At 44.9% G+C, this 13,238-nt stretch overlaps 1 protein-coding gene across 1 annotated transcript in view; it reads left to right on the top strand.

Moving 5' to 3' along the window:
- LOC126249090 (sodium-dependent serotonin transporter) overlaps positions 1–13,238 on the top strand; it is a 591,489-nt gene that overhangs the window by 299,333 nt on the left and 278,918 nt on the right. Inside the window, exon 4 of the mRNA XM_049950777.1 lies at positions 3,156–3,294. Within this exon, the coding sequence (XP_049806734.1) occupies positions 3,156–3,294 (139 nt within the window). The remainder of the gene's footprint in view (positions 1–3,155; positions 3,295–13,238) is intronic.

Raw genomic sequence — 13,238 nt, 5'->3', positions numbered from 1 at the left:
TTGTAGGTCGTGGTTGACGTTTCACATGTGGCCATCTGGTTTCCCCCTTCAAGCTAGACGAGTTTCGTTCTTTGTAGTTTTTTTGTTTGATGCTTATTTCGTGAGATATTTGGCCCAGTCATTATCAATGGACCAACCTGTATTAAATTACGTGTCTCAGAGTCATTTACATCACTTCGGAAGTTTTTAAACGTCTTTATTTGCTTTTCTCCTTCATTCGATGAAGCTTACGATATTCAAATTGTGATCGGTCTGTATTGGAAATACTGTTTCCACTATACCCTTCACCTGCTATTAAGGCGTTGACCTTGTGTGCAAATGCTGCAGCAGACTCCATATGTCTTTTCCGTCCTTCATATCATCAGCAGAAACAAAACTTGTTATTTTTCGGGATCGAATGTGGTTTACTGTTTTAACTCTGTTTACAAATGCTTTCGACGCAACGTATTAATCAGCGTGTTTTTCGGCAGAAGTAATAGCCCAATTTCTTAAATTGTAATAGTGGACAATCAGATCATGCACCCTGCCTTCTTCGTATTTTTCAAATATTTCCTTTTCTGTTAATGAAAACATTGATTTTGGTGGGGTTCTGCTAGATCTTACTGTTTTATTAACTGCATAGTACAATTAAACGTCTTTGTGGTCACCGATACATATTTTCTAGCAGACTATTATGGTTCTGTTTTAACAAAACTGCATATGCATATATCTTCCTCTACCACTCTGTAGTGGTTGCTGTCAATTCGTTTCGTTTAGTTATGTCTGGTGATGATGGTTCATAGTCATCACTTGTAGAATAATCTTCATTAATTGTTGTAGCCCCATAAAGACATTCATCCGCAAAGGTATTCTCATCCTCAACATCTAATGTATCATTTGCAGAGATACGAGTATATCTCCAAAGAACTTTTCGTTAATTAGTTCAAATAGTGAATTCGCAGAAGAAAAGTATTCAATTCTATCGTCGATCGCGTTATGATACATTGTTGATTATACCACATAGTTTCGTAAAATTTCTACGACATGAATTGAATTGATGAGATGCATGCTGGCTGAAAACCAAAAGTTTATAATATTAATGTGAAAATTTTTAAGTTGACGAATAAATGTACTGACAGTATGACAGTAACTACACCCATCATTATACTTTGTACTTCCATGAATGCTTAAGAGCATGATGTCAGACTGATCTAGGATGTGTAAATACGCACCAGCACACTTGGGTTAGTCCCTTCCGCATACCATAGTGGTAAATACCTGAATGAACGTTCCATAGCTAAAGGCCCCATCTCACAATACCATGCTGCACACAGTAAAGTGAAGTAGTTGCGTGCCACAAGGTCATACAGTTCAGAACCATATATCTTCATAATACGAAAACCAAGCATTTCCACGACAAGGGGAAGCATGATTGGTACATTTTTGTTTTCTTAAATAAAACCGCCTTTCTTGATGTAGTTGTAATTTATTTCTCCCAGACACTTTTCGTCTTTTATTACTCTAAGGCATCTTCACTGGGATCTAAAACAATACAATTTTGTTTTGATATGTTCTATTTTTAGATTATAAAACAGTGCACGTCGCGGTTTTTTTATGTAACTAAGTAATTACTTACAGTCTGTTGGCATCTGTGTTTCCTCTCATCTGGTCTGGAGGTCGTACGTCGACTTTATTTCAGACACATAAGAATATTTCTACATTCCGAATTTTTTCTTTCACACTGTTCATCATGTTTATCGTTACTTTTCTGGTGCACAATTAACCTTTTGGCACTATTTATAGATATATTTTTAACCTCTGCTTTCAAAGACATAAATAATGTGTGTTTATTATGTGTTTCCTCCTGTTTGGTAAATTTACCTACATGTGGCCAACATAACGAAGTAAATGTTGAAAACTAACGTCTATTCATGATGCTTATGTGTGTGTGTGTGTGTGTGTGTGTGTGTTTTTGGGGTGGGGGGTGGGTTGGTGGTTATCCAACACTCTACAACTCAGACCACCAGCTCCTCACCCCACCCCATATGCACACTCTCACACTGTCTCTCTCTCTCACACACACACACACACACACACACACACACACACACACAGAATCTCACAAACACAATCTCTCTCTCTCTCTCTCTCTCTCTCTCTCTCTCTCTCTCTCTCTCTCACACACACACACACACACACACATACATACTCTCTCTCTCTCTCTCTCTCACACACACACACACCACACACACACACACACACACACACACACACACATACAGATATAAACATAATGGATGTTAATATTCAACATATACTTTGTCAGATTGGCAAGATGTAGGTAAACAGACCAAACAGGAGTAAACACATAAGGAACTCACAATATTTACGTCTTTGAAAGCACAGTTTTAAAAAAAGATCAATAACTAGTGCCAAAAGAGTAATAGCACACCACAAAAGTAACGATAAACATAGTGAACAATGTGAAAGAAAAAGTTCGGAATATAAAAATGTGCTTATTTTCGGAAATGAAGTGGTAGTACGACCTCCAGTCCAGATCAGAGGAAATGCAGATGCCTACAAACTGTAAGTAATTACTTATTTAAATAAAAAACGCGAAGTGAATTTTTTATTATCTGAAAATAACAGATATAAAAAAAACTGTATTGTTCTAGAGCCAACTGAAGATACCTTAGAGTAAAAGAAGGCTAAACTCATATGGGAGAAATAAATTACAGTTGCTGCAAGAAAGGTGGTTTTATTCACAAAACAAATATTTCTATGCTTGCTGCGGAGGATGGCCATGCAAACAAACTATTTTTGATAGATACAGTTGAAACACCTTCCTTGTAAGTGAAGGAGACTTTGACGCATGGCACTCTGCAATCCAGAGGGAAGAACTGTTTGGCACAAAGATTGACCATCTAGTCATGAATGTTGGAAAAATTTTCTCCACGATTTGACACTTGGAAGAAGTCTAGAGACATGCGACAGAGTACCAAGAACAGAACTACACTGAAAACGTGCTTTATGAAAAAAAGGTTAAGACGTTTGTCGTATCCACCCTTCAGATGTTCCCTTCGGCCTTTTTAATTGTCTTGTAGTCTGCTGTTCGAAGCACGTCGTGCGCGGTGTGAGCAGGCAGTGGAGTGTCAGTCTGGTGGCTGGTGTTGCAGGCGCAGCGTGCTGGAGCTGCACCGGTCGGACGGCCTGGACCGCATGGGGCCCATCAAGTGGTCGCTGGCGCTCTGCGTCCTCGCCGTCTTCCTGCTCGTCTACTTCTCCCTCTGGAAGGGCGTCCGCAGCGCCGGCAAGGTGCGTACTGCTAGCCCCGCCACCCTTCATGCACCGTGCCTCTGGCCCACACTGTCCTCAGCGCCGCCACTACTTTTTTTTCTTTTTTTTTTAATCTTATGGGACTTAACTGCTAAGGTCATCAGTCCCTAAGCTTACACTCTACTTAACCTAAATTATCCTAAGGACAAACACACACACACACCCATGCCCGAGGGAGGACTCGAACCTCCGCCGGGACCAGCCGCACAGTCCATGACTGCAGCGCCGCTGCTACTATAGTTCAATTCTTTTATCTTGGCGGTTCGCGCATTCCCGCCCAGACGCAGGAGATTGCTGCGTTGCCAGTTGTACGCGCCAAGAGAAGCAACGCCATAGTATAGTTCGCAAACTTACGTTTAGGGGGGAGCGTTCAGTTTATGAAGTAAAGCCACCACGGCCGCATTAACCCTTTCGTTGCTACAGAGACGTGCTCCCCGCATTCCGCGATGTGCGCGATTTTGTCACCATTGCACTGCTCGCCTGTGCAGACACATGGTGTTTCGACTGCTTTGACACACTTTATCATTCGATTTCACAAAAACTATTTGGCCCAAAAATTTGATTGTTACACATCTTCTTAACTGGTACCTTCCCCCATAAATGACTTAATTTTGTTACGATATTCAACGCAGTTATTGTGCAGAGTTAGATGTGTTAAACTATTGCATGAAATTTTGAAGAGTTTGCAGAGGTAAAAGTCCATAGCGTATACTTTCCGTATGGTCGACTTAAATCGCCACTAGAAATTACATTCAAACGAATAAAATTCATGAAGTAAGACACTTCGATATTGTTTTTAAATAAGGAAAATATTATGCACCGATCAAGGTTTGAACTCAGATCCTTTCGTGTAGCAGCCATACACTTTAACCATTACGCTACCTTTCTCTGCCTCGTGATGACTGGATGTTGTGTGCTGTCCTTAGGTTAGTTAGGTTTAAGTAGTCCTAAGTTCTAGGGGACTGATGACCATAGATGTCAAGTCCCATAGTGCTCAGAGATATTTGATTACGCTACCGCAGCTCGTCGTTCAATCTGTCTCCCGGTAGACTTTAAAATATCACGCAAAATACCGACAAACACTGCTGGTATGATTATGAATTACTCACGTTTCGTCGAAGTACAATAGGAAATAAAAAATTACTGCTGTTCTTCATTGCGGAAAAGCTGTTAGTGGGAATGATACGAACACCTTCCTTGCTATCGCCTGAATTAGGAGGCTTGTTGCTTGTTTGGTTTAATTAATTAATAGAATATGAAGCAATTGGTATAAATAATGCTTTTTCCAAAATTTCTACACTCCTGGAAATGGAAAAAAGAACACATTGACACCGGTGTGTCAGACCCACCATACTTGCTCCGGACACTGCGAGAGGGCTGTACAAGCAATGATCACACGCACGGCACAGCGGACACACCAGGAACCGCGGTGTTGGCCGTCGAATGGCGCTAGCTGCGCAGCATTTGTGCACCGCCGCCGTCAGTGTCAGCCAGTTTGCCGTGGCATACGGAGCTCCATCGCAGTCTTTAACACTGGTAGCATGCCGCGACAGCGTGGACGTGAACCGTATGTGCAGTTGACGGACTTTGAGCGAGGGCGTATAGTGGGCATGCGGGAGGCCGGGTGGACGTACCGCCGAATTGCTCGACACGTGGGGCGTGAGGTCTCCACAGTACATCGATGTTGTCGCCAGTGGTCGGCGGAAGGTGCACGTGCCCGTCGACCTGGGACCGGACCGCAGCGACGCACGGATGCACGCCAAGACCGTAGGATCCTACGCAGTGCCGTAGGGGACCGCACCGCCACTTCCCAGCAAATTAGGGACACTGTTGCTCCTGGGGTATCGGCGAGGACCATTCGCAACCGTCTCCATGAAGCTGGGCTACGGTCCCGCACACCGTTAGGCCGTCTTCCGCTCACGCCCCAACATCATGCAGCCCGCCTCCAGTGGTGTCGCGACAGGCGTGAATGGAGGGACGAATGGAGACGTGTCGTCTTCAGCGATGAGAGTCGCTTCTGCCTTGGTGCCAATGATGGTCGTATGCGTGTTTGGCGCCGTGCAGGTGAGCGCCACAATCTGGACTGCATACGACCGAGGCACACAGGGCCAACACCCGGCATCATGGTGTGGGGAGCGATCTCCTACACTGGCCGTACACCACTGGTGATCGTCGAGGGGACACTGAATAGTGCACGGTACATCCAAACCGTCATCGAACCCATCGTTCTACCATTCCTAGACCGGCAAGGGAACTTGCTGTTCCAACAGGACAATGCACGTCCGCATGTATCCCGTGCCACCCAACGTGCTCTAGAAGGTGTAAGTCAACTACCCTGGCCAGCAAGATCTCCGGATCTGTCCCCCATTGAGCATGTTTGGGACTGGATGAAGCGTCGTCTCACGCGGTCTGCACGTCCAGCACGAACGCTGGTCCAACTGAGGCGCCAGGTGGAAATGGCATGGCAAGCCGTTCCACAGGACTACATCCAGCGTCTCTACGATCGTCTCCATGGGAGAATAGCAGCCTGCATTGCTGGGAAAGGTGGATATACACTGTACTAGTGCCGACATTGTGCATGCTCTGTTGCCTGTGTCTATGTGCCTGTGGTTCTGTCAGTGTGATCATGTGATGTATCTGACCCCAGGAATGTGTCAATAAAGTTTCCCCTTCCTGGGACAATGAATTCACGATGTTCTTATTTCAATTTCCAGGAGTGTATAAAAGAAAGTCTGCTATCAAGACATTGCTTTTGTTCAATTTATTTATGACTGAATGTTTCTAAAACTGAAGACACTCGTCCGTGCTCTGGCAACGTCGTTCTCTGTTCATTGGCTGACTGTGTTTTGTGACGTCAGATGCGCAGAACGAACCTAAACTCGGCCGCCGTCATAAATGACGCGCACTGTAAATCAGTCCACACAGCTGTTCACGCTTGCATCGGTTTATGATTATGTCGCTGTACGCCATGAGTTTTCGATTTCTTGCCGCCTTACATGTGGAGCTAATACGGTAGGAAACATACATAAAAGGCGGTAGACATTTGCTTCATAATTTTATTGCCTCATTTCACATTGATTCTTAAGGTTCAAATGGTTCAAATGGCTCTGAGCACTGTGGGACTTAACTTCTGAGGTCATCAGTCCGCTAGAACTTAGAACTACTTAAACCTAACTAACCTAAGGACATCACACACATCCATGCCCGAGGCAGGAGTCCTGCGACCGTAGCGGTCGCGCGGTTCCAGACTGTAGCGCCTAGAACCGCTCGGCCACACCGGCCGGCTGAGTCTTAAGGGAGATCTATTAATTACGTAACCTGTCACCAAATCTCATTTAAATGGGGCGAGAGGCAATGAAAATATCAGGTTCTCTTTTTAATTCAGAGTATACATTATTGTAATGTAAACATTCTGTTTTATATAATTAATCGTGGCCGCGCGGGATTAGCCGAGAGGTCTGTGCGGCTGGTCCCAGCGGAGGTTCGAGTCCTCCCTCGGACATGGGTGTGTGTATTTGTCCTTAGGATAATTTTTTAAGTTGATTAGTGTGTAAGCTTAGGGACTGATGACTTTAGCAGTTAAGTCCCATAAGATTTCACACACGTTTGAACATTTTTAATTAATCCTGAAAATAGACAATATTACATTTCCGAACAGTATTTATGATCTCTCTGAACTGAATGCTTTACACATGTGCGTGCCCAGGCTTTCCCATGTTGAAACAAGTGCCCCGTAAGTGTCAGACTGCATTCCGGGAGTTCTCTGCTACGCCGGTCAAAATTACCGTTTGTCAGTCTTTGAGTCATTCGTGATATTCTGCAACGCATAAAAAAACAATGTTATTGTGTTTAAGATGAATTTGTACCAAACTATACAATTCGTATGCTAAGCGGCATGCCGACATGTCGAAACACATGTATTGATCAAGAAGCTGATCGTTTATGGAAGGAAGCTAAGCTGAAATTCACCGACAATAATGTTCTTACTGATCACGTAAATCAAGAGATAGAAATGCTACGTAATCATTCAGTTCAAAGGAAAGTACAAGCAATGTCTATCATCTGAAAATTAAGTAAAGTTTCAGTGACATTTAATGTACTTTGTATACCAAAAAAGGTTAATTTTTTAGAGCTCAGTCAGAAGGGTTAATACTATTTTCGTGCAGCCTTTTCGTCCTTCTATCTTCCTGTCTGTCCGTCCCTCCCTTCGAATACTGCGCAGGGTTGGCATGTTTAAAATAAAGTATTTTAATCAAGTGTGGAAAACACTGCTTAACACACTTTATAAATAAAACATGTTTCTATACAAGTCTTTAATCAACGTTTAAAAGAAATAAAACATTAAATGTCACGTATTTTTAGCCTACTGCAGTTTAAACTTCACGTGAGAGGGAAGGTGCCCCAACAAATATCAGAAAATGTTACGAGAGAGGGAAAGGGGGTCCAAATTTTAAAGAAAACCCCCTCACGAAATTAATGGACATCCCCTTATGATACAGAGCATGGGTGAACAGACTTGCTACTACCACAGGCCGAAAACCCTGCACTGTGACAATGTAAGCACCAGAATGAAAGAATAGAAGACGAGCAAAAAAAAAAAAAAAAAAAAAAAAACTACTACGGATGGGAGGGGGTCAGTCTGTGCGTTCCTGATATACACTCCTGGAAATTGAAATAAGAACATCGTGAATTCATTGTCCCAGGAAGGGGAAACTTTATTGACACATTCCTGGGGTCAGATACATCACATGATCACACTGACAGAACCACAGGCACATAGACACAGGCAACAGAGCATGCACAATGTCGGCACTAGTACAGTGTATATCCACCTTTCCCAGCAATGCAGGCTGCTATTCTCCCATGGAGACGATCGTAGAGACGCTGGATGTAGTCCTGTGGAACGGCTTGCCATGCCATTTCCACCTGGCGCCTCAGTTGGACCAGCGTTCGTGCTGGACGTGCAGACCGCGTGAGACGACGCTTCATCCAGTCCCAAACATGCTCAATGGGGGACAGATCCGGAGATCTTGCTGGCCAGGGTAGTTGACTTACACCTTCTAGAGCACGTTGGGTGGCACGGGATACATGCGGACGTGCATTGTCCTGTTGGAACAGCAAGTTCCCTTGCCGGTCTAGGAATGGTAGAACGATGGGTTCGATGACGGTTTGGATGTACCGTGCACTATTCAGTGTCCCCTCGACGATCACCAGTGGTGTACGGCCAGTGTAGGAGATCGCTCCCCACACCATGATGCCGGGTGTTGGCCCTGTGTGCCTCGGTCGTATGCAGTCCAGATTGTGGCGCTCACCTGCACGGCGCCAAACACGCATACGACCATCATTGGCACCAAGGCAGAAGCGACTCTCATCGCTGAAGACGACACGTCTCCATTCGTCCCTCCATTCACGCCTGTCGCGACACCACTGGAGGCGGGCTGCACGATGTTGGGGCGTGAGCGGAAGACGGCCTAACGGTGTGCGGGACCGTAGCCCAGCTTCATGTAGACGGTTGCGAATGGTCCTCGCCGATACCCCAGGAGCAACAGTGTCCCTAATTTGCTGGGAAGTGGCGGTGCGGTCCCCTACGGCACTGCGTAGGATCCTACGGTCTTGGCGTGCATCCGTGCGTCGCTGCGGTCCGGTCCCAGGTCGACGGGCACGTGCACCTTCCGCCGACCACTGGCGACAACATCGATGTACTGTGGAGACCTCACGCCTCACGTGTCGAGCAATTCGGCGGTACGTCCACCCGGCCTCCCGCATGCCCACTATACGCCCTCGCTCAAAGTCCGTCAACTGCACATACGGTTCACGTCCACGCTGTCGCGGCATTCTACCAGTGTTAAAGACTGCGATGGAGCTCCGTATGCCACGGCAAACTGGCTGACACTGACGGCGGCGGTGCACAAATGCTGCGCAGCTAGCGCCATTCGACGGCCAACACCGCGGTTCCTGGTGTGTCCGCTGTGCCGTGCGTGTGATCATAGCTTGTACAGCCCTCTCGCAGTGTCCGGAGCAAGTATGGTGGGTCTGACACACCGGTGTCAATGTGTTCTTTTTTCCATTTCCAGGAGTGTAGATAATTGCGAAGGGGGTGAAGTGGGGTTGTTGCATGTCCCGATGATATTTACTCTGTTGATTCAGCAACAAGGAAAGAAAAACAAATAGGAAATTCTGAAAGAATAAAATCTTTGGGGTTTGCCGATGACTCTATAATTCTCACTGGTACGGCAGAGGATTTGGGAAAAAAAAAAAAAGGTAAGCGGAATGGACAATGACTTGAAAAGAGGTTGTAACAAAATAGCAACAAAATAAAAACACGCTTAGTGGAACGTGGTCTAATAGAAGTAGGTGATGCTGGGGGGACTAGAATAGGAAACGGGACACTAAAAGTAATAGATGAGTTTTGTTATTTGGGCAGAAAAGTTACTGACGTTTGTAGAAGCAGAAAGGTTGCAAAACGTGGATGGCAACAGAAAAAAAAAGTTTCTGAAAAACATAAATTTGTTAACATAAAATGTAAATGTAAGTGTTACGAACTCTTTTTCTGAAGGTACACTGCACAAGAGAATTAAAGAATCACTTTTTTGAAACAGCGTAATTGCCTCCCATTGCGACGCATCAGTTTGAAAGTTTGCTCAAAGGTGCGTACAACGTTCCTCTGCAAACTCTTAACATAACCGTCGGGCCCTAGAGGCTTCAAACACGTGCGTAGAAAAGGCCAGAGCTTAGAAGTTCATGTGTGGTGTCAAGTGGGTTAATGATGTCACGTTGGCACTAAATTTCACCAAAATTCTGCGCAACGTCTTCTTAGACGTGTCACGTGATGAAAACGTCGGACCACCCTTACATACATTTCACCCCTTATTTTAACTCCTCTGCGGTGGAAGTCACACCAGCGACACTCAGCGTCTAACTCACATGCTTTTCTTACGGGTGACCGAGGAAAACATCTGAGGTACTCCGCCGCTCAGAACTGACACGAAAAGGCGTCAGGCGTGGCATAAATGGAGTCAATTAATCCACCCCTTTCCCTGAGGCGTTGATTCCTAAACATTTTGCGGTAGAAAACTAGAGTTCGCAGTGCGGTGAGCAACAGGAAGGCGTTCTTGACATCCTTTGACTCTGCTGACAACCTCTTACATTTCAGTTCTTCTCTGAAGATTTATGGCAGTGCATCCCCACCGAACGTGACTGCAGACTTTGGAGAGCAGTGCGGCCGTAATTTTTGCTCTCGTGTACAGGCTAGAACCACTAGGGCCCGTTCAAAACCATTCGACGAAATTTGAAACCCTCCCACTATGCTGTGGCGTCATCACACAAGAGAGCAACGTTAACATGTGCGTGAATAGAACGGCAAAGGTTCTATTTAAGTCCCCCCACCTCCCAGTTCGCCAACACCCTCTGTGCCACTAACGCACATTTCTTGAGCACGTTAGAAATGTACCTTCAAAAATTTCGACATCAAAGAGTCTAGAGGCTACATCTACACCTACGTGATTACTCTGCTATTCACAATAAAGTGGCTGGCAGAGGGTTACATGAACCACCTTCAAGCTGTCTCTCGAACGGCACGCTAGAAAAACGAACACTTAAATTTTTCTGTGCGAGCCCTGATTTCTCTTATTTTATTGTGATGATCATTTCTCCCTATGTAGGTGGGTGCCAACAGAATGTTTTCGCAATTGGAGAAGAAAACTGGTGAGTTAAATTTCATGAGAAGATCCCGTCGCAACGAAAAACGCCTTTGTTTTAATGATTGCCGCTCCAATTCACGTATCATATCTGTGATTCTATCTCCCCTATTTAGTGATAATACAAACGAGCTGCCCTTCTTTGTACTGTTTCGATGTCATCCGTCAGCCCCACCTGATGCGGATTCCACACCGCACAGCTATACTCCAGAATAGGGCGGACAAGCGTGGTGTAAGCAGTCTCTTTAAAAGACCTGTTGCACCTTCTAAGTGTTCTGCCATTGAATCGCAGTCTTTGGTTTCCTCTACCCACAATATTATCTATGTGATCGTTCCAATTTAGGTTATTTGTAATTGTAATCCTTAAGTATCTAGCTGAATTTACAGCCTTCAGATTTATGCGACTTATCACGCAATCGAAATTTAGCTGATTTCTTTTAGTACTCATGTGAATAAATTCACATTTTTCCTTATTCAGGGTCAATTGCTACTTTTCGCACCGTACAAATATCTTATCTAAATCATTTTGCAAGTCGTTTTGATCATCTGATAACTTTACAAGACGGTAAATGACAGCATCATCTGCAAATAATGTAAGACAGCTACTCAGGTTGTCTCCTATGTCGTTAATATAGATCAGGAACAATAGAGGGCCTATAACGCTTCCTTGGGGAACGCCGGTTATTACTTCTATTTTACTCGATGACTTTCCGTCTATTAGTACGTACTGTGGCCTTTCTGACAGGAAATAACGAAGCCAGTCGGACAACTGAGGCGGTGGTCCGTAGGCACGCAGTTTGGTTAGAAGATGCTTGTGAGGAACGGTGTCGAAAGCCTTCTGGAAATCTAAAACTATGGAATCAATTTGACATCCCTGTCGATAGTACTTATTATTTCATGAGTATAAACAGCTAGTTGTGTTGCATAAGAACGATATTTTCGGAAACCGTGCTATGTGTCAATAAATCGTTTTCTTCGAGGTACTTCATAATGTTCGAATACAGTTTACGTTCTAAAATCCTACTGCAAATCAACGTTAGTGATATACGCCTGTAATTCAGTGGAATACTCCTACTTCCCTTTTTGGGTATTGGTGTGACTTGAGCAATTTTCCAGTCTTTAGGTAAGGGTCTTTCTGTGAGCGAGTGGTTGTATATAATTGCTAAATATGGAGCTATTTTATCAACATACTGGTTCCTTCAGCACCTCAGAGTTAGGCAATTCCTTCGACACCTTTGCGTGCCGTTTGTCTACCTTTAGGTGCTAGGGCAGCTGCCAGGCTGATTTGGTGTCGAAGTGTCTGGCAGGTATGTTTGTAACGTGCTCAATAAAGCGCTGAGGGTGTTGCCCATCTGACTGGTTTCATAGGGACCCTTTGCCCTTTTATTCACGCATGTGATCACGCCACAGGAGGACGAGAAAGAGGAGAAGTTAAAAAGCGTAAATACACGTTACTGCTTCGGATCACGTCCAAATTTGGTCTAATTCTTTTCAAGGGTCTCTAGTGTTTCCAACCTGCACACGAGAGCAAAATTTGTATCGTGCTGCTATCCAAAGGAGTACGATGATGTTTAATAATGCAACCCCAAAATGTCCTTAGGGAAGAGTTGAAACGTCCGAGGGTGTCAGCAGCGTAAAAGGATGTAATGAACTTCTTACTGTTTCTCATCGCCCCATGAACTGTCGTTTTCGACCGCGAAATATGTGGCTATCAATGTCCCAAGGCAAGGGGCGTTTTTCATTGGCGCCCTTTATGCCACTCCCTTAGGCCTTTTCGTGTCGATTCTGAGCGACGCTATGTTTGAAATATTTTCCACGGCAATCCATAAAAAAAACCGTGATTTGAACACTGGGCGTCGCGGTTCCGACCTCCATCGCAGAGGTCCCATAGTAAGTGTTAAGTGTGGGTAAGAGGGCTGTGACGACCTTCCACCGTGTGACACTTCCACGATGGCGGTGAGCAGAATTTTAGTCAAATTTGGTGCCAGTGTGACATAAATAGCCCACTTTACACGTCCCAAAAACTTCTGATCTCTATCTGGTTTGTGTGTGTGTGTGTGTGTGTGTGTGTGTGTGTGTGTGTGTGTGCGAGCGCGTCTTCGAGCGCGAGGGTACCATAGCAGGGTGCAACGTGAAGTATAGGCGAAGACGTCTGCACATGGTACACTGGCATGGACAGCTGCATCAACCAGTCTTCTGTCTGGAGACCACAAAAGCAACAAAAAC

The sequence above is a fragment of the Schistocerca nitens genome, chromosome 1 (assembly GCF_023898315.1).
Source record: "Schistocerca nitens isolate TAMUIC-IGC-003100 chromosome 1, iqSchNite1.1, whole genome shotgun sequence".
NCBI lineage: Eukaryota > Metazoa > Arthropoda > Insecta > Orthoptera > Acrididae > Schistocerca > Schistocerca nitens.
This window is presented reverse-complemented; position numbering and strand designations above follow the sequence as displayed.